Source organism: Lithobates pipiens, unplaced genomic scaffold, assembly GCF_037356315.1.
Source record: "Lithobates pipiens isolate NorthernLeopardFrog02 unplaced genomic scaffold, aLitPip1_a1.2 Scaffold_19, whole genome shotgun sequence".
Lineage (NCBI taxonomy): Eukaryota > Metazoa > Chordata > Amphibia > Anura > Ranidae > Lithobates > Lithobates pipiens.
The window spans coordinates 235436284-235458041 of record NW_027507764.1 but is presented as its reverse complement, the minus strand read 5'-3'; the positions used below and the strand labels follow the sequence as shown (position 1 = coordinate 235458041).

Sequence of the window (21758 nt, the reverse complement as noted above, 5' to 3'; positions counted from 1 at the left end):
TTTGTTTAGTGAGCACCCAGGTTTACTTTGAGGCTACCTCATAGTAATATGTGCCAGGCAGTTTCTGAAATAATTGCACTGTAATGTGTCACTGATGTTTTTATATGTTTAAAGTACTTACCCACTCTGAGAACAAAATCATTGTAAGACTGATAGTTGATTTCATCAATAACATCAAACATTTCAATTGAAAAATCTGCTAATGTGCTTAGGTGAGAATAAATAGATTTTTTTGCCTGTGAACAAGAGAACAAAACACATAATTGTTCAACTTAACACTCACATTGTGGATGCTACAATTTTTCATTTTTATTTTACATGCATATTTAATCACTTCCATACAAGGCATTTTCACCCCCTTCCTGCCCAAGCCAATTTTAAGTTTTCAGTGCTGTTGACAATTGAATGGCAATTGTGCGGTTATGCAGCACTGTACCCAAATGAAATTTTTATCATTTTTCTCCCCAAATAGAGCTTTCTTTCGGTGGTATTTGATCACCTCTGCGGTTTTTATCTTTTGCTCTATAAACAAAAGAAGAACGACAAGTTTGAAAAGAAACACAATATTTTTTACTTTTTGCTATAATAAATATCCCAATTAAAAAATAAATAAAAATAAAATATTTCCTCAGTTTAGGCAGATATATATTCTTCTACATATTTTTGGTAAAAAAATTGCAATAATCGTATATTTATTGGTTTGCGTGAAAGTTATAGTGTCTACAAAATAGGGGATAGTTTTCTGCCATTTTTTTGTAAATGGCGGCGATCTGTGATTTTTATCGTGACTGACATTGCGGCGGACAGATCGGACACTTTTTACATCATTTTTGGACCATTGGCATTTATACAGCGATCAGTGCTATTCAAATGCATTGATTACTGTATAAATGTCACCGGCAGGGAAGGGGTTAACACTAGGGGGCAATCAAAGGGTTAACTGTGTGCCCTAGGGAGTGATTCTAACTGTAGGGGGAGGGGACTCACAAGGGGAGGAGACCGATCAGGGTTCCTCTGTACTGGGAACAAATGATCGGTCTCCTCTCACCTGACAGGATATGGATCTGTGTGTTTACACACACAAATCCACAATCCTGCTTGGTTAACGGGAAATTGGGGGTGCCCAGCGGACATTGCGGCCGCTGGGCACATGCATCGGGTCCAGAGTGATGTGGCGGGGAGCGCTCGCGTTTAAGATTACAGAACTACTCTCTGTTTGTTGTGTGGTATATTCTCAAATCTGAAGCATTTATAAGCCCTCAAACTATTAGATTTAATATACCTCTATTACCTGTGCCATTCTTTAATCCCTTTTTAAACATACATTTCCCTTTTTAAAGGCTAAATTCACCATTTACATAAACGCACCCATACAGACTAGCAGCACCAGTCATGTAAAATACACTATGCTGTTTATAAACATACCCTTTAACCACTTGCTTACTGGGCACTTAAACACCATTCTGCCCAGACCAATTTTCAGCTTTCGGTGCTCTCACAATTTGAATGACAATTACTCAGTCATGCAACACTGTACCCAAATGAATTTTTTGTCCTTTTTTTCCCACAAATAGAGCTTTCTTTTGGTGGTATTTGATCACCTCTGGGGTTTTTATTTTTTGCGCTATAAATGAAAAAAGACCGAAAATTTTGAAAAAAAACGCATATTTCTTTGTTTCTGTGACAAAATTATGCAAATTATTAATTTTTCTTCATAAATTTTGGTCACAATTTATACTGCTACATATCTTTGGTAAAAATAACCCAAATTAGTGGATATTATTTGGTCTTTGTGAAAGTTAGAGCGTCTACAAGCTGTGGTGCGAATCGCACAAAATTGATCACATCTGATGTACTGGTGGCCTATCTCGCTTCTTGTGACCCGAACAAGTCAGAAAAGTACAAATACCCCCCAAATGACCCCTTTTTGGAAAGTAGACATTCCAAGGTATTTAGTAAGAGGCATGGTGAGCTTTTTGATGTTGTCATTTTTTTCCCACAATTCTTTGCAAAATGAAGATTTTTCATTTTTTTTATTTTTCTCCACAAAATTGTCATTGTAATAGGTTATTTCTCTCACGTGGCATGTGTATACCACAAATGACACCCCCCAAAAAATTCTGCTACTCCTCCTGAATATTACAATACCACATGTGTGGGACTTTTTCACAGCCTGGCCACATAGAGAGGCCCAACATGCAGGGAGCGCCATCACGTGTTCTAGGAGCATAAATTACACATCTAACTTGTTGACTATTTATTACACTTTTGAAATACCAGGACAATGACACGTGACACTGATGACAGATGGCACTGATACGTGGCAATGATGACACTTATACGTGGCACTGATGACACGTGGCACTGATGACAGATGGCACTAATATGTGGCACCGATGACAGATGACACTAATATGTGGCACTGATGACAGATGACACTAATACGTGGCACTGATGACACGTGGCACTGATGGCATGTGGCACTAATACGTGGCACTGATGACACGTGGCACTAATACGTGGCACTAATACGTGCCACCGGTGACAGATGGCACTAATACGTGGCACCAATGACGCGTGACACTGATGACAGATGGCACTGATAAGTGGCATTGATGACACGTGACACTGACAACAGATGGCACGTGACACTGACAGGTGGCACTGATGACAAATGGCACTGATACATGGCACTGATGACAGATGGCACTATGTGGCACTGACACGTGGCACTGACGACACGTGGCACTGACGACACGTGGCACTGGGGGCAGGTGGCACTGGGGGCAGGTGGCACTGGGGGCAGGTGGCACTGGGGTGGATGGCACTGGGGGCAGGTAGCACTGGGGTGGATGGCACTGGGGGCAGGTAGCACTGGGGTGGATGGCACTGGGGGCAGGTAGCACTGGGGTGGATGGCACTGGGGGCAGGTAGCACTGGGGTGGATGGCACTGGGGGCAGGTGGCACTGGGGTGGATGGTACTGGGGGCAGGTGGCACTGGGGCGGATGGCACTGGGGCAGATGGCACTGGGGCAGATGGCACTGGGGCAGATGGCACTGGGGCGGATGGCACTGCTGGTGGTGGATGGCACTGCTGGGGGTGGATGGCACTGCTAGGGGAGGATGGCACTGCTAGGGGAGGATGGCACTTTATTTTATTTTTTTACTTTTTTTCTTTCACAGGCAGAACGGCTGCCGCTGCAGCCGTTCATCTCTCCCCTCTCGCACTGTCTGTGCGAGGAAGGAGAGCGGCGCTGAGAGATGATCTCATATGTAAACATATGAGATCATCTCCCATTGGATACGCCGATCACGCTGTAAACGGCCGCTGTGATTGGCCGTTTACAGCGATCTGTGTTTGCCTGTCCCCGGGGGACACGGCGAACACAGAACTTCCGCGATGCGCGCCCGCGGCGGCGCGCATTGCGGAAGTAAACATCACGCCGTCCAGGGACGGCAACCCGGACGAAGGCGCCTGCTCTACTGCCGTCATTCGGCCATAGGGCGGGCGCGAGGAGGTTAATAGCCTTTTCTGACACTTTGAATTTTGGACAATTACCTCCAATATTTACATTCCTTCATCTTGGCTTACTTCCAGGACATTGGCTACCATCTTTAACCACTTGCTTACTGGGCACTTAAACACCCTTCCTGCCCAGACCAATTTTCAGCTTTCGGTGCTCTCACAATTTGAATGACAATTACTCAGTCATGCAACACTGTACCCAAATAAATTTTTTGTCCTTTTTTTCCCACAAATAGAGCTTTCTTTTGGTGGTAATTGATCACCTCTGGGGTTTTTATTTTTTGCGCTATAAATGAAAAAAGACCGAAAATTTTGAAAAAAAACGCATATTTCTTTGTTTCAGTGACAGAATTATGCAAATTATTAATTTTTCTTCATAAATTTTGGCCACAATTTATACTGCTACATATCTTTGGTAAAAATAACCCAAATTAGTGGATATTATTTGGTCTTTGTGAAAGTTAGAGAGTCTACAAGCTGTGGTGCGAATCGCACAAAATTGATCACATCTGATGTACTGGTGGCCTATCTCGCTTCTTGTGACCCGAACAAGGCAGGAAAGTACAAATACCCCCCAAATGACCCCTTTTTGGAAAGTAGACATTCCAAGGTATTTAGTAAGAGGCATAGTGAGCTTTTTGATGTTGTCATTTTTTTCCCACAATTCTTTGCAAAATTAAGATTTTCCATTTTTTTTCTCCACAAAATTGTCATTGTAATAGGTTATTTCTCTCACGTGGCATGTGTATACCACAAATGACACCCCCAAAAAATTCTGCTACTCCTCCTGAGTATTACAATACCACATGTGTGGGACTTTTTCACAGCCTGGCCACATAGAGAGGCCCAACATGCAGGTAGCGCCATCATGTGTTCTAGGAACATAAATTACACATCTAACTTGTTGACTATTTATTACACTTTTGAAGCACCAGGACAATGACACGTGACACTGATGACAGATGGCACTGATACGTGGCAATGATGACACTTATACGTGGCACTGATGACAGATGGCACTAATATGTGGCACTGATGACAGATGGCACTAATATGTGGCACTGATGACACGTGGCACTTATACGTGGCACTGATGACACGTGGCACTAATACGTGGCACTGAAGACACGTGGCACTAATACGTGGCACTGATGACAGATGGCACTAATACGTGCCACCGATGACAGATGGCACTAATACATGGCACCGATGACGCGTGACACTGATGACAGATGGCACTGATAAGTGGCATTGATGACACGTGACACTGACAATAGATGGCACGTGACACTGAAAGGTGGCACTGATGACAAATGGCACTGATACGTGGCACTGATGACAGATGGCACTAATACGTGGCACTGATGACAGATGGCACTGGGGACAAATGGCACTGACAACAGGTGGCACTGGGGGCAGGTGGCACTGGGGGCAGGTGGCACTGGGGGCAGGTAGCACTGGGGGCAGGTGGCACTGGGGTGGATGGCACTGGGGACAGGTAGCACTGGGGTGGATGGCACTGGGGGCAGGTAGCACTGGGGTGGATGGCACTGGGGTGGATGGCACTGGGGCGGATGGCACTGCTGGGGGCGGATGGCACTGCTGGGGGAGGATGGCACTGTTGGGGGAGGATGGCACTTTTTTTTTTTTACTTTTTTTTTTTTTTTTTTTTTTACTCGAGGCAGAACGGCTGCCGCTGCAGCCGTTCATCTCTCCCCTCTCAAACTGTCTGTGTGAGGAGGGAGAGCGGCGCTGAGAGATGATCTCATATGTTTACATATGAGATCATCTCCCATTGGACACGCCGATCACGCTGTAAACGGCCGCTGTGATTGGCCGTTTACAGCGATCTGTGTTTGCCTGTCCCCGGGGAACACAGAACTTCCGCGATGCGCGCCCGTGGCGGCGCGCATTGCGGAAGTAAACATCAGGACGTCCAGGGACGACCACCCGGACGAACGCGCCTGCTCTACGGCCGTCATTCGGCTATAGGGCGGGCGCGAGGTGGTTAATGAATGACATGCTTGTTGATATTACTTTTGTGGGACTTTTTCTTCTTCAATAAACTTGTCAGAAGTGTCAGTATGCTTATTTACCGTTTGCTTTTTCTTGTAATATGCCTGTCAGGGCCTGAACTTGAATATCTGCTGTGTCTGGCAATAGGTCTTCTAGCTACTTACTTGAGATGCTGGACAGCACCCTGTCTGATCCATTGGACAACCCTGCTTTGTGCGTTAACTTCTGCTGAACCTTAAACTCTTTGCTCCTCCCATGAACTTCCTGATTTAAAGTGGATGTAAACCTGATTTTATGTCATAATATAGAGTATAAGATGTCCTGTCATTTGAGCCCAGTCTTGCCACAAAGAGTTAATCCAGCTCTGAGCAATCCTCTTTTATTGTTCAGTGAGATAAATCTTGACAAGCAGAGAAAAACGTTGTCAAATCCTCCCCCTTGCTGTGAGTGACAGGTGATTTACATATCTCGTGCACTAGCCTAAGAGACATGCATTATTTTTGAATTCCCTCCCACTCCTTTCTTCTGCTCATCTGCCAGGACTGGATGTTCCACACATCAGCATAATTGGGCATGCTGAAGTCATATGGTTACTTTCCCGTCTTTTCACTGGATGTTAGAGATCATAGCAGAAGTTCAGTGTAAGAAATACACAGGAGAAAATGCATATTAACAAGGGGAGTGTAGAGGTGGGCAGGGAGTCTACTGACATCACGACTCCACCCACCGAGCTACAGACAACAGACCCACCCACAGAATCTGCGGTTTTTCGGGTCTCATAACAGACAGAGGGGAGGCATTTGACAGGTAAAGATACATGCAGGAGGCATGTATATCCTTTTAGATAACCCCTATGGCAATAGTTTAGAAAGGATGACATTGGGTTTACACCACTTTAAGCCATATCTCTGCACTTGCTGTTTGCCAGATTATTGTGGTCTCTTGAGCCAATATCTCACTGCCGTCTGCCCTGCTGCCATCCATATTTTTCTGCCACTCATTATTGACCCTTGGCTTGTTACTTGACTTTGATTCTGCCTGATCCCAACCTGCCACTACTCGATAGTGACGTTTGGTTTGTTTATAGACTACACTTCTGTTTGATCCTTACCTGCTCGTCCTCTACTGGACCTCCTGGTGGGGCGATCCTGCAGACTGCGTCCTGGTACTAACATGCAGCAAAATCAATGTCCACCATCAGGAGCTCTGATGAACACTGGTTAGTACTCCGCATCTCAGGTGAGCCCGCATCATCTGCCAGGGTGACTGCCTGTGTACCTATCCTGTTGGTTGGTGGTAGTCATGCAACTGCTATAGCAACTGGTCTTTGAGACTGACCCCTGATCAGGATAATGCCCCTCTTAAACACTAACATTGGGGGAGGGGGTGGTATCTAGGGACCTCCTTATTGTTAAAAGTGGCTTTGAGATTCTGTTAAGTCCCCTGCTCATAGACCCCCACAACCCCCATTCCAAGGTTGTGGGGAAGAAGCCCCTATCCCAATTAAAATTGGGTACCCTCATCCTGGTATACTTCAGGAGGGGAGCACACATTCTTTCCCCCACCTTCATGGCCTGCCAGGTTACTCATATGTGGATTTTGGGGGGGGACACCTCATGCTTTGTTTTTGTTTTTCTTCTTGTGTGGGGTCCCATAACAAACTATTGTATTGTAATCAGTGCTGATCACTAAGATTTGTCTCAAACGCTACCAACAGACTTCAGAGGCAGGTGATTATGCTGACACAATCCAACTGTCCTCGGGCCAGAGCTCCTTCCAAAGCCTGGTACACACAGCTGAGCAGGGGCACATTTCGTTATGTGTACCACTTTCTGTTCAACAGAAACTTTTCTAACGACCAGCTTCTGTTGAGCGGAATGGTGAACAACCAGCATTTGATCAGCTCTCACAGCCAATGGCTGGGTGACAAATATATCATATTCACCCCTGTAAGCAGATAGAGCTGTTATGCCACATATATGGAAGATTGTAGTATATTCTTTGAGTGAATCTGTCTACATGTTACATCCTGCTTCTATGTTTCAGATAGATTATGTAATGATAAACCAGGGTTTGGAGTGTTTGGGGAGGAGGGTTTCACAACTTCAGCTGCTGGTATCCTGGCAGGTGGCAGTATAGATGTGGAAACCACTGATATGCCAATGTTCCTTCTGAATGACATCACCCAAAACATTCATTTATTTAATTTTAATTAATTTAATTAAACAGATATAATTTATACAAGTATAAAAAGTACACTAACCTATACATTTTATAAATATTATTTTACCTTTGTTCCTGTTGTTGGAACCAGTCCTACAGCTCCCATGTATGTACTTCCAATTGTCTTGATTTTTTCAATGTCTCTGTAGCATTCTTTTTCCATGAGCTGTAACAAAGTAAACCTAATAAATCGTATACTGCCACCATATCTTTAATATAAATGTGATGAATTACAGTAAAAGTTAAATTATGGGGACAGGCATAACATACAGTATACTATTCTTCTTTTTACTTATTAAAAAATACAGTTTTTGGCAAATGTTAAGACACGGTTTTGTTTATATGCAGTATGTCTGTAAGATAAGCAATTTTTAGTACCTGAGCAACATACATCTGCTGTTGTGTAACAAATATTTTACCTCAAACCTCAGACTAATCTCTAAATAGGGTCCAGAACTGTGTTTTTCCTAAAATCTAATTACAAAATGATCAAAAAGAGAATTGTTTTGTGCTATATACAGTACCTTGAAAAAGTATTGTACACCTGAAGCTACCCCAATTGCCTGTGTTGTTCTAGTCCTATACCACAGGCAGCTGCAGCAGTTACAATGGGTGTATTGTGCCACCCGCACAGTATACACCTGAAGCTACCCCAATTGCTGGTGTTGTTCTAGTCCTATATCACAGGCAGCTGTAGCAGTTACAGTCAGTGTATTGTGCCACCTGCACAGTGTACACCTGAAGCTACCCCAATTGCTTGTGTTGTTCTAGTCCAATATCACAGGCAGCTGCAGTAGTTACAGTCGGTGTACTGTGTCATCTGCTCAGTGTGCACCTAAAGCTACATTAATTGCTAGTGTACTCATCTCCCAGCATGCCATTAGTATGTCTGGAAGGCCAACAAGAGGAAGACAGTCACGAGGCAATAAAAGAGGGCAAGCAGGCTCTGTGTCTAGAGGCAACAGTGCTGGTCGTGGATGCGGTGCATCGTCATCAGCACGTGGCCATGCAACACGCTTGTCCTTATTTTCGGCAGCTGCACGTGTTGAGCCGCAACATGCTGAAGACTTGGTAGAGTGGATGACCAAGCCCTCCTCATCCTCTCTCACCCAGGCTCAGGATACTGGCAAAGCAGCTGCCAACGCAGCCTCTTCCCTTGTCTCAATGCCATCAGTTACTCCTTCCCTAGACCCACCATGTCCTCCTGAGGAGTCCCCCGAACTGTTTGAGCACAGTGTTGGGTACATGCTCCAGGAGGATGCCCAGCGTTTTGAAGGCTCTGATGATGATACCCAGCTACAGCAAGACAGTAGCATGAGCCCAAGAAGGACATCAATCTTGTAGTCATGTTCCACCAGCTGCAGTATACTGGCAGGTTTGCTCCAGTGATGAGGAGGGAGGGGATGATGAGGTCACTGACTCTACATGGGTGCCTGATAGGAGAGAGGAGGAGGAGGAGGAGGCACATCTCCAATGCGGCAGGATGCCCTCCAGGGGCCAGCTTAAGGGCAGCACACCGACTGAATCACACCGCAGAGCTCCACCTCTGCAGGGCGCTGCGCGTTATTCCAAAAGTTTGTTTTTGAGAAAAGTGCATCAGATCGCACCGCTTCTATTTGCAAGATATGTCTCAAGCATATCTCGCGTGGCCAAAACATCAGCCGCTTGGGCACCACATGCTTGATCAGACATATGTTGACCTGCCATGCAGCTAGTTGGCAAGCGTACCTCAAAGACCCACACCAAAGAACAAAGCGGACCTCTGCTTGCTCCTCATCAGCTGGGATCTCCAACCCCACTAGACCTTCAGTCCTCTCTGAAACCTGCTCTGAGAGGAATGAAGGTGTAGAATTAGGTGTGTCACAGCCAAGTGCTTCCAGGCACTCCGCTAGCAGTACACCCACATCCGATTATAGCAGGCAAATGCCCCTGCCCCAGCTGCTGGTCCGTCGAAAGAAGTTCACTCCCAGCCATCCACATGCCCAGCGGTTGAATGCTAGCTTGGCTAAATTGCTAGCACTTCAACTGCTGCCTTTTCAGTTGGTAGACTCGGCCCCCTTCCATGAGTTTGTACAATGTGCGGTTCCTCAGTGGCTGGTCCTCAAACGCCACTTTTTCTCACGATTCCGGCTCTCTACCGGCATGTGGAACGCAATGTCCTTGCCTGGCTGGACAGGGCGGTCAGCGGTAAGGTGCATATTACCACTGACTCATGGTCCAGCAGGCATGGACAGGGACGTTACCTGTCTTTCACGGCCCATTAGGTCACTCTTCTGGCAGCTGGGAAGGATGCAGGACAAGGTGCAGTAGTGTTGGAGGTTGTTCCGCCACCATGCCTCCAAAATGCTACTATTGGTTGTGACACACCTCTCTCCTCCACCCCCTCCTTTTTTTCTTCCTCCATGGCCACTTGGGCACCACATGCTTGACCAGACATATGTTGACCTCCCAAGCAGTTTGTTGGCAAGTGTACCTTAAAGACCCACACCAAAGAACAAAGCGGACCTCTCCTTGCTCCTAATCAGCTGGGATCTCTAACCCCACTACACCTTCAATCCTCTCTGAAACCTGCACTGGGAGGAATGAAGGTGTAGAATTAAGTGTGTCACAGCCAAGTACTTGCGGGCACTCTGCTAGCAGTACACCAATGACCGATTGTAGCAGGCAAATTTCCCTGCCCCAGCTGCTAGACTATCAAAAGAAGTTCACTCCCAGCCATCCACATGTCCAGAGGTTGAATGCTAGCTTGGCTAAATTGCTAGCACTTCAACTGCTGCCTTTTCAGTTGGTAGTGAGTTTGTGCAATGTGCGGTTCCTCAGCGGCAGGTTCCCAACCCCACTTTATCTCAACGAAGGCGATTCCGGCTCTCTACCGGCATGTGGAAGGCAATGTCCATGCCTCGCTGGACAGGGCGGTCAGTGGTAAGGTGCATATTACCACTGACTCATGGTCTAGCAGGCATGGACAGGGACGTTACCTATCTTTCACGGCGCATTGGGTGACTCTTTTGGCAACTGGGAAGGATGCAGGACAAGGTGCAGTAGTGTTGGAGGTTGTTCTGCCACCACGCCTCCAAAATGCTACTACTGGTTGTGACACACCTCTCTCCTCCATCCCCTCCTATTCTTCTTCTTCCATGGCCTCTTCCTGTGCTTTGTCCTCGAAACCAGCGGTTCATAGGCATTCAAGGGGATACACAAGTACGCAGGCAAAAAGATGCCATGCCGTGCTTGCGCTGGTCTGCTTGGGGGACAGGAGCCACACTGGGGCAGATATTCTGTCAGCTCTGCATGGGCAGGCTGAGAGGTGGTTGACGCCATGCCAGCTTAAGCCAGGAATGGTGGTTTGCGACAATGGCACCAACCTCCTCTCTGCTCTCCGACAGGGACAACTGACCCATGTGCCCTGTCTGGCTCATGTGCTTAACTTGGTGGTGCAGTGGTTCTTGGGCAGTTAGTCGGGCTTACAGGATGTTCTGAGGCAGGCCAGGAAAGTCTGTGTTAATTTCTGCCGGTCATATAATGCCAGTGCTCAGCTGGCTGAGCTCCAAAAGGAATTTAACCTGCCCAAGAACCGCCTTATATGTGACATGCCCACCAGGTGGAACTCAACATTGGCCATGCTGCAGCAGCTGCACACGCAGCAGAGGGCCATCAATGAGTACCTGTGCAAATACGGCACCAGGACAGGGTCAGGGGAGCTTGTTTTTTTCCCCACGCCAGTGGGCCATGATCAGGGATGCATGCACTGTCATGTCACACTTTGAGGAGGCCACGAGGATGGTGAGCAATGAAAGTGCATGCATTAATGACACTGTACCTCTTGTCCACCTGTTGGAGCACACCCTGCGTGGAATAATGGACAGGGCACTTGAGGCAGAACAGAGGCAGGAAGAGGAGGACTTCCTTGTCTCTCAAGGCCCCCTTTATCCAGACAGTGTTCCTGCTGTCCCACCGATCACATAGGAAGAAGAGGAGGAGGAGGAGGAGGATTGTGTCAGCGTGGAGGTGAAGCCTGGCACTCAGCATCAGCAGCAGTCTTTTAGGGATGATTTACAGTCCCAAGAAACCCGTGGACTTGTACGTGGCTGGGAGGAGGTGGCTGCAGATCATGTCGTCCTTAGTGACTCAGAGGACTCCAGACTGAATGCCTCAGCTAACCGACACTGCATGGCCTCCCTGATCCTGCAAAGCCTAGGATTCTCATATTCAGCGGATCAAGGAGAGGGATCATTACTGGCTGGCAACTCTCCTTGATCCACGGTACAAGGGTAAGGTTCCGGACCGTCACAGAGGGAGCAGAGGATGAGACATCTCCTGGAGGCCTTGCAGAAAGGTCTGTGCAACACGTTCTCAGAGACTGGGAGGTTACAAATTCCTGGTCCTGGACAACATGTTGGTAAGGCTTCGGTCAGTCAGAGAAGGAGCGGTGGAGAAGGTGGCCGTCTGACCAATGCGATCAGACAATTTTTTAGCCCGCAGCCCCAAGGTATGATCAGTTCCAGCAACCATCGCCAGTGTCTGATTTACATGGTGCAGGAATACCTAGGGGCAAGGTCAGACTTGGACATCTTTCCCACCGAAAATCCTCTGGGTTACTGGGTCTTGAGGATGGATCACTGGTCAGAGCTTGCACAGTATGAAATTGAGCTACTGGCCTGTCCTGCATCAATTCTTTTGAAACGCACATTCAGTGCTGCTGGAGGCTTTGTAACCGATCACAGGGTGTGCCTGTCCACTGACTCGGCTGATCGACTGACCTTCATAAAAATGAATCAGTCTTGGATCACCACCAGCTACCAAGCACCTGAAGCTGAATCATTTTTTGTCACATCCCTTCAAGACTGCCTATGCTGATGCTGAGTGACTATCCTGTTATGCTGACTGACTATCCTCTTCCTCCTCAATGATCCTGCTGATAGCTTGGAAGAACATTTTTGGTTCTGGGCACCGCCACCAGTGGCTAAGGCCCAATTTTTCAGACCCTGTTTAACAGGGGCATGTAATTACAATTTTTGATGCAATACTTTGCAGCATGGCTCATTCTTGCACTCCAACTAGAGTATCTGTGAGAGGTTGCAGTGTCTTGGCACCAGCACCAGTGCCTAAGGCCTAATTTTTCAGCCCCTGTTCCACAGGGGCATATAATTACAATTTTTGATGCAATACTTTGCAGCATGGCTCATTCCTGCTCTCCAACTAGATTTTCTGTGAGATGTTGCAGTGTTGTGGCACCAGTGACTAAGGCCCAATTTTTCAGCCCCTGTTTAACAGGTGCATGTAATTACAATTCTTGATATAATATTTCACAGCAGGGCCTGTTCCAGCGTTCACCGAGAGTAACTGTGATCACTTACGGTGTTGTGGCACCAGCACCACCACAACCACCAAAGGCCAATTACACTACAATGGCATGTAATTAGAATTCTTGATATAATAGTTCACAACAGGGGGTTCCAGCGCCCACCAAGAGCCACTTTGAGGGCTTACAGTGTTGTGGCAACACCAACCCCTTAGGCCCAAATTTCTGCAGAGCATATAGGGCAGGCTCCTACTTTCAAATATTCAACTTACAAATGTATCCTACTTGCAAATGGAAGGAGACAACAGAAAGTGAGATGAAAAAAGACGGACGGCAAAAATAATTATACAGGGGTGATAACCTTTTCCTATGTTTTCTAAAAAGCTTAAAAATAGATTTTTTGACTGGAGCTACACTTTAAAAATGTACCAGTTCAAAATTACAAACAGATTCTACTTAACACAACAAACCTACACAGTCCCTGTCTTGTTTGCACCGTCTGTATACTGCTGTTCTGAGTATATAGGGCCTGGGGGCCCCACGCCTTTCCTTTTATTAATTTGGGTACAGGGTTCCCCTTAACATCCGTACAAGACCCAAAGGGGCTGGTAATGGGCAGGGGGGCTACCCATGCCATTTTCCCCAATGATTTTCATCCGTATTGCCGGAACCAGACATTACATTAAAACCGCAAGCGGTTTTAAATGCCTTTTTTTTGTTAGAAAGTCATTTTGTGCAGGGACTGTTCTAAAAACGGGAAACACGTGCCACTTCACAGGCATACTATAGACACCCCCAGGCACGATATTTAACCACTTTCAGACCGGACCATTTTGCTGGTCAATGACCAGAGGTCTTTTACAATTTGGCACTGCGCTGCTTTAACTGGTAATTGCGCGGTCATGCAATGTTGTACCCAAACAAAATTTGCGTCCTTTTTTTCCCACAAATAGAGCTTTCTTTTAAAGGTATTTGACTGACTCTGCGATTTTTATTTTTTGCGATATAAACGTAAAAAGACCGCACATTTTGAAAAAAAATGATATTTTCTACTTTTTGTTATTAGAAAAATCCAATAAACTCAATTTTAGTCATACATTTAGGCCAAAATGTATTCAGCCACATGTCTTTGGTAAAAAAAAAGTCAATAACTGTATATTTATTGGTTTGCACAAAAGTTGTCACATCTACAAACTAAGGTACGTTTTCTGGAATTTACGCAGCTTTTAGTTTATGACTGCCTATCTCATTTCTTGAGGTGCTAAAATGGCAGGGCAGTACAACCCCCCCCCCCAAATGACCCCATTTTGGAAAGTAGACACCCTAAGGAAATTGATAAGAGGCATGTTGAGCCCATTGAATATTTTATTTTTTTGCCTCAAGCGATTGAATAATGACAAAAAATAAATATTTTTTTTTTTTTACACAAAGTTGTCACTAAATGATATATTGCTCACACATGCCATGGTTATATGTGGAATTGTACCCCAAAATACATTCTGCTGCTTCTTCTGAGAAAGGGGATACCACATGTGGTCGACTTTTTGGAAGCCTAGCCGCGTACGGGGCCCCGAAAACCAAGCACCGCCTTCAGGATTTCTAAGGGCATACATTTGTAATTTCACTCCTCACTACCTATCACAGTTTTGAAGGCCATAAAATGCCAAGATGGCATAAAACACCCACAAATGACCCCATTTTAGAAAGTAGACACACCAAGCTATTTGCTGAGAGGCATGTTGAGTCCATGGAATATTTTATATTTTGTCACAAGTTGCGGGAAAATTACAAACTTTTATTTATTTTTATTTTTTTTCACAAAGTTGTCACTAAATGATATATTGCTCACACATGCTATGGGCATATGTGAAATGACACCCCAAACTAAATTCTGCTGCTTCTCCTGAGTACGGGGATACCACATGTGTGGGACTTTTTGGGAGCCTAGCCGCGTACGGGGCCCCGAAAACCAAGCACTGCCTTCAGGATTTCTAAGGGTGTAAATTTTTGATTTTACTCCTCACTACCTATTACAGTTTTGAAGGCCATAAAATGCCAAGATGGCACAAAACCCCCACAAATGACCCCATTTTAGAAAGTAGACACCCCAAGATATTTGCTGAGAGGCATGTTGAGTCCATGGAATATTTTATATTTTGCCACAAGTTGCGGGAATATTACAAACTTTTTTTTTTTCACAAAGTTGTCACTAAATGATATATTGCTCACACATGCCATGGGCATATGTGAAATGACACCCCAAAATAAATTCTGCTGCTTCTCCTGAGTGCAGGGATACCACATGTGTGGGACTTTTTGGGAGCCTAGCCACGCACGGGGCTCCGAAAACCAAGCACTGCCTTCAGGATTTCTAAGGGTGTAAATTTTTGATTTTACTCCTCACTACCTATCGCAGTTTTGAAGGCCATAAAATGCCAAGATGGCACAAACCCCCGCCAAATGACCCCATTTTGGAAAGTAGACACCCCTAAATTTAGGGGTACACTAGTGAGACTCACAGGTAAAAAAGCATCTAGGCTGTCAGCGACTCTATCAAAACGCTACAAAAAAAACTGTTAGCGATCGCAGGGATCAGGCCTGACTCTGCGAACGCTGCAGTTATGTGTGTTGTGTTTTGTAAGTGACAGTGATCGATCGATACTGCACTTGGGTGGGCTGGGCTGGGCTTGGCGGAGGGGCTAAACGCAGGTGCTAGCAGGTATCTGGGCTGATCCCGCTAACAATGCGTTTTGGGAAACCTAAACTGCTGGCGACGCTAATATAGATCTAATCAGATACTATATTACTAAGGGAGGTGTATGCTTTGCGCGTGGGTGTTAGCAGTACTGGCACTAACCTGACGCTGCCTGGGGCGACGCAGACCTTATCTGACCCTCAAACTTATATCACCCGCCGGGTGATCAGGGGGTTAAACCTTTATTAGGTAATAAATGGCGGGTGCCCTGAAACTATAAAAAAATAACTAACCAACCAGCGTCACCTGTAACAGTTATATGGTGATCACTGGTGAAAGGGTTAACTAGGGGGCAATCAGGGGGCTTTATGCGGTAGTATATGGGGGTCCCTGGCACTATAAAAAGCTGCGGCGAACCTAAATACCTACCTGCCTAACTAGCGTCACCTGTGACACTAATACAGCGATCAGAAAAACGATCGCTTATTAGGCTGGGTTCACACTGGAGCGATGCGGGAACGCCACGAATCCGCGGCGGGTTCCCGCATCACACTGCCCTATGCGAACTGCTGGGAGTGTCAGTGAAATGTTAATGACACCCCCAGATCATTTTGCATATCGCAGTGCGATCTGCAAACTCGGACAGGAATCGGATCGCATGGTGTGAACACCCATGCGATCCGATTCTGCTGCGGACCAAAAAAAGGGTCCCGTGCGAGTTTGCGACGGGTGCGGCGGGTGCGATGCGAATTCAGCCATACTATCTGTATGGCTGAACTCGAATCGCACAGAGATCGGATGTGATTTGCACTGCAGTGCGGTGCGAATCACATCCGTTCTCATAAACCGCTGCAATGTGAACCCAGCCTTAGTGACACTGGCGACGGGGGGTGATCATGGAGTTAAACCTTTATTGGGGGGGTTAGGGGGGGTACCCTAGAACTAAAGGGGGCTAACCCTAACTGCCCTAACAGTTATTACAGTCACAAATGACACCAATGCAAAAAAAAATGCAATTGGTGTCACTGTGACTGGGGGTGCAGGGGTGATTGGGGGGTGATCGGGGGGTGAAGGGGGGGTGAGAGTGTGCCTGGCATGTTCTACTGTATTGTGTAGTGTTTGTGCAACTCACCGATCCTCTCTCCTCAGTGCCGGAATGAAAAATACCGACACGGAGGAGAGATTACATCACTTCCTCTGCCTGTGTTTACATTACAGGAGAGGAAGTGATGTCACGCTGCACTTCCATTCGTCAGGAGCGATTGCGAGGGGGTGGGCATGAACGAATGGCTGCCCCCTCATCTCGGATCGCTCCTGAACGGATTCCGACCGCCGCTGGCACCCGATTGGGCCCCCCTCCCGCGGGAAGGCAGGGACGTACATGTACGCCCACATGCCTGCTCGTGCCATTCTGTCGACGTACATCGTCGTGCGGCGGTCGGCAACTGGTTAAAGGAATATTTCACTTTTTGTTTTCACTTTAAGCATAATTAAAATCAGTGCTCCTGAAAAAACTGCAGTTTTTAAAACTTTTTTTTGCATTGATACATGTCCCCTGGGGCAGGAGCCGGATCCCCAGACCCTTTTTAGGACAATAACTTGCATATTAGCATTTAAAATTAGCACTTTTGATTTCGAACGTTCGAGTCCCATTGACTTTAACGGGGTTCTAAAGTTCGTACGAATTTTCAGTCCGTTCGCAGGTTCTGTTGAGAACCGAATTGGGGGGGGGGGGGGGTGTTGGGCTCATCCCTATTCTTGAGCAAAACCTGTACCATTCTGTGTGTTTTTAGGCTAGGATGGAGGTTCACCTTCCAGCAGAACACATGATTGGTTTATGGGGAAACATGTAAATATGTTGGAATGGCCTAGTCAAAGCCCAGACCTCAATCCAATAGAAAATCTGTGGTCAGACTTAAAGATTGCTGTTCACAAGCGCAAACCATCCAACTTGAAGGAGCCGGAGCAGTTTTGCAAGGAGGAATGGGCAAAAATCCTCAGTGGTTAGATGTGGCAAGCTCATAGAGACTTAGCCAAAGCGTCTTGGAGCTGTGATAGCCGTAAAAGATGGCTCTACAAAGTATTGACTTTAGGGGGGTGAATAGTTATGCAGAATTACTTTTTCTGTTATTTTGTCCTATGTGTTGTTTGCTTCAAAAAAATATTCAAAGTTGTAGCCATGTTCTGTAAATTAAATGATGCAAATCCTCAAACAATCCATGTTAATTCCAGGTTGTGAGGCAACAAAACACAAAAAAATGCCAAGGGGGTGAATTCTTTTGCAGGGCACTATACCATGGGCCTCTTGGCTGCTTCTCTGATTAATGCTCTCCTTGCCTGGCCTGTCAGTTTAGGTGGATGGCCATGTCTTGGTAGGTTTGCAGTTGTGCCATACGCTTTCCATTTTCAGATGATGGATTGAAAGGTGCTCTGTGAGATGTTCAAAGCTTGGGATTTTTTTTATAACCTAACCCTGCTTTAAACTTCTACACAACTTTATTCCTGACCTGTCTGCTATGTTCCTTGGCCCTACTAATGCTGTTTGTTAATTAAGGTCCTCGAACAAACCTCTGAGGGCTTCAAAGAACAGCTGTATTTATACTGAGACTAAATAACACACAGATGGACTCTATTTAATAATTAGGTGACTTCTGGAGGAAACTGGTTCCACTAGATTTTAGTTAGGAGGATCAGAGTAAAACGGGATGAATGCAAATGCACCCCACACTTGAAAAGTGAAAAAATTTGAAAAAATTGAAAACCATTTATCATTTTCCTTCCACTTCACAATTATGTGCCACTTTTTGTTGGTCTATTACATAAAATCCCAATAAAACACATTTACATTTTTGGTTGTAACATGACAAAATGTGGAAATCTTCAAAGGGTGTGAATACTTTTTCAAGGCACTGTACAAATGTCACCGATAGATGTATATATATCTATTTACTGTATGTCGCATACAGAGACCCAAGTGTATGTATTTATATATGGGTATTATATTTGATATAATACACAAAAAAATAGTAAAACATAAAGAGATTAGAATACATTTAGTAATCATGTAAAAACAGAAATAATATTACTTTATAAAAACCACAGAACTCTAGGCCAACGTTGTAGACTGTTATATGTTGTGAAATAAATGCATTATTTTTTATAATTCAAAATACATCTGAAATATGCATTAACATATTGCTATAAAAATATATAGACATAAAATATAAACAAGCGTACATATAGGTATACAGTATATAAACTGACAACAGCAAACACTAACATTTTCTAAAAGACACTGTTGCATGCATACACCAAATAGTAACAAATAGCAAAGTCAGCTAGCTGGTTAACTAGTCTTTTAGCAAAGTAGGCTTAACAGTAATGCCGTGTACACACGACTGGACTTTGACGAACTTTGACAGTCTTCCCGACGGACTTTCTGAACGAACGGACTTGGACACACACAATCACACCAAAGTCCGATGGATTGGAACGTGATGACGTACGACCGAACTAGAAAAATGAAGTTCATAGCCAGTAGCCAATAGCTGCCCTAGCGTCGGTTTTTGTTCGTCGGATTAGCATACACACAAACAGATTTCTCGGTCCGGCGAAGTTCTGGTAGGAAAATTTAAAACATGTTCTATTTCTAAAGTCTGCTGGATTTTTGGAGCCCATACACAATCGAATTGTCTCGTTCCGTCGGACCTTTGCTGTCAAAAAATCCGCTCATGTGTACACGGCATTACACAGTAAGGCCGCGTACACACGGCCTGACTATCCGTCTAACTAAGTCCGTCAGACAATCCGACAGACAGTCCGTCCTACTTTTGAATGAACGGACTTGACCACACACGATGAACAGACAGTCCGCTGAAAGCTTGCGCGATGACGTGTACAGCACGTACGACGGGACTAGAAATACGACGTCCAATACACTGCAATGCAACCTTCGGCCGTGTAAATCCTTTCTGAGCATGCGCCATACTTAGTCCGTCCAACTTGCCTACTCAGTCCGCTCGACTGTCCGCTGAAACCAAGTTTGGACGGACAATATTACGGAAATTCCGAAAGACTTAGTCCGCCAGACTGTCCGCTGAAAAAGTCCGCTGAAGCCCACACACGAGCGGATTGTCCGCTGAAACACGTTTCAGCGGACCAAGTCCGTCAGACAGTCCGCCCGTGTGTACGCGGCCTTAGGCTCATCAACTCATTAGCAACACAGTGAAACCAATGTAATGCTATTGAGATAATAGTCAACGAGCAGTTACATCTCTCAGTAGCAGATCTGCAATGGGCAATGTGGAACTAGGCTAAGGTAGGATGTAGATGATGGAATTTTTTTTTGCTCAACCAGGGGGTTGAATGAAAAAAATTATAATAATTATTTGATTCCCCAATCAACACACTCAGTGTTTAATGGGGAAACCCTCCCGTGGAGCTATTGTATTCTGACAGCGGGGATATTTTCCCGCTGCTTGAATACAATGATCAGTTTTTCCAGATATAATCAGCAGCACTGATCAAGTGGAAAAAAAAAGACAGGCTGGTCTTTGCTCAACCGTCCAAATTTCAATCCATTCTTCTACTCCATAAGCTTAAATTAAATTTAATAGGAGGAAGATATCACATGCTGAACAATTGCTCATTTGGGAAATTCATGGGTGACTTTTTCCTTTCAAATATACCTTGTGAGCATGATCTCATAATATCCTCGCAATCACCCAACACATCCCTACAGTAGCATTAAAGTGAGTTCAGTACTAGTAGATTTTTTTAGATTCTTGTCTCCAAGATTAGAAATCATCCATGTAGCCCTAGCCTTACTCATCATCAATATGAAGATCCTTAAAAAGACCCATTATTTTCACCTGTCAGCCCTGATGCCCACATAAATCTGTCCCTGAACACGAAAAATGTATTTTTAAAGCACTGAATATATGGAGTCAAAATATTTCATAGACAAAATCTTACCTCATCAAAATCAGCAATAATTTCATTTAAAAGTCGTAAACATTCCACTCCCATATTATTGCCATCAAGTTCAATGTAAAAATCATTAAAATTAGGAATGGAGGCAAACATCACACCAACCTGTGAGTAAGACTGATAATAAAGATCCTACAAGGGAAAAAAAGTAAATAGTCTTTAACAAAATTGTACTTGAGCAACTATGAACACTACACATTCATAACCCTCTTTGTGAGATTTAACAGTTATGTTTAAACTTTGTGTCCTTAGGAAAACTATGTGTATAACAACATATTACAAGCCCTATAAACAATGTATGCAAAAGGACAGATAACATGACACAGCAAATCAAATGCTCCCAGTAGGGTAACCATACACTACAAAAATAGTTGCCCCTTTACTGTTAAAGGGCCAATAGTAAAGGTTTAAAGCAATCAATACCAGTAAAAAAAGATGGGACATACACAACTTTCCTGTTGTCAAAACAACTTTTCTGCTCTGAGAAATCTCCTGTTGAAATCACTAATAAAAGATATTTCTTGGCCCTCTGCAGCTCTCTCAAACCAATGCTGACCTCTTAGAGAACCCAGGAGATCAAGACTCCTGGAAGTGTTGGTTATCCGCTGGATCTCAAGCAGAAGATTCCTCAGCTTCTGAGCAGAGCAGAAAAAAGAGAGTATATCATATCTTTTTTTATAGATGCGGTTTGCATTTAAACATTTTCTTTAACAATGGGGTCACTTTAACCTTCTCGATGCCAGGTCCTGTGCTCTACTTTTAAACTTAACTGGCTAGACCATTTTGCGATTTCCCATTGCTTTTTTATTTTTCCTTTACAGTTTGTAAAAGATCCCCCAAACCATATATTTTCTGAAAGCACATGACCAGTACAATACAAATAAGGTGCTACTGATTTTTAGGGCCCTACGATATTTGCGCAAATGTTTACCAAAGCAAAATGTTCACTAAAAATACACTAAAATTATTATTAGCAGATACAAACACAGCAAATGTTACAATATGC

At 44.8% G+C, this 21758-nt stretch overlaps 1 protein-coding gene across 1 annotated transcript in view; it reads right to left on the bottom strand.

Annotated features, from left to right (window-relative positions):
- The window catches only part of ADCY1 (adenylate cyclase 1), a 550492-nt gene that overhangs the window by 43378 nt on the left and 485356 nt on the right, over window positions 1–21758 (bottom strand). Inside the window, exons 16-18 of the mRNA XM_077491793.1 lie at window positions 20738–20884; window positions 7834–7932; window positions 122–236 (exon numbers count right to left, since the gene is read on the bottom strand). Of these exons, the coding sequence (XP_077347919.1) occupies window positions 122–236; window positions 7834–7932; window positions 20738–20884 (361 nt within the window). The remainder of the gene's footprint in view (window positions 1–121; window positions 237–7833; window positions 7933–20737; window positions 20885–21758) is intronic.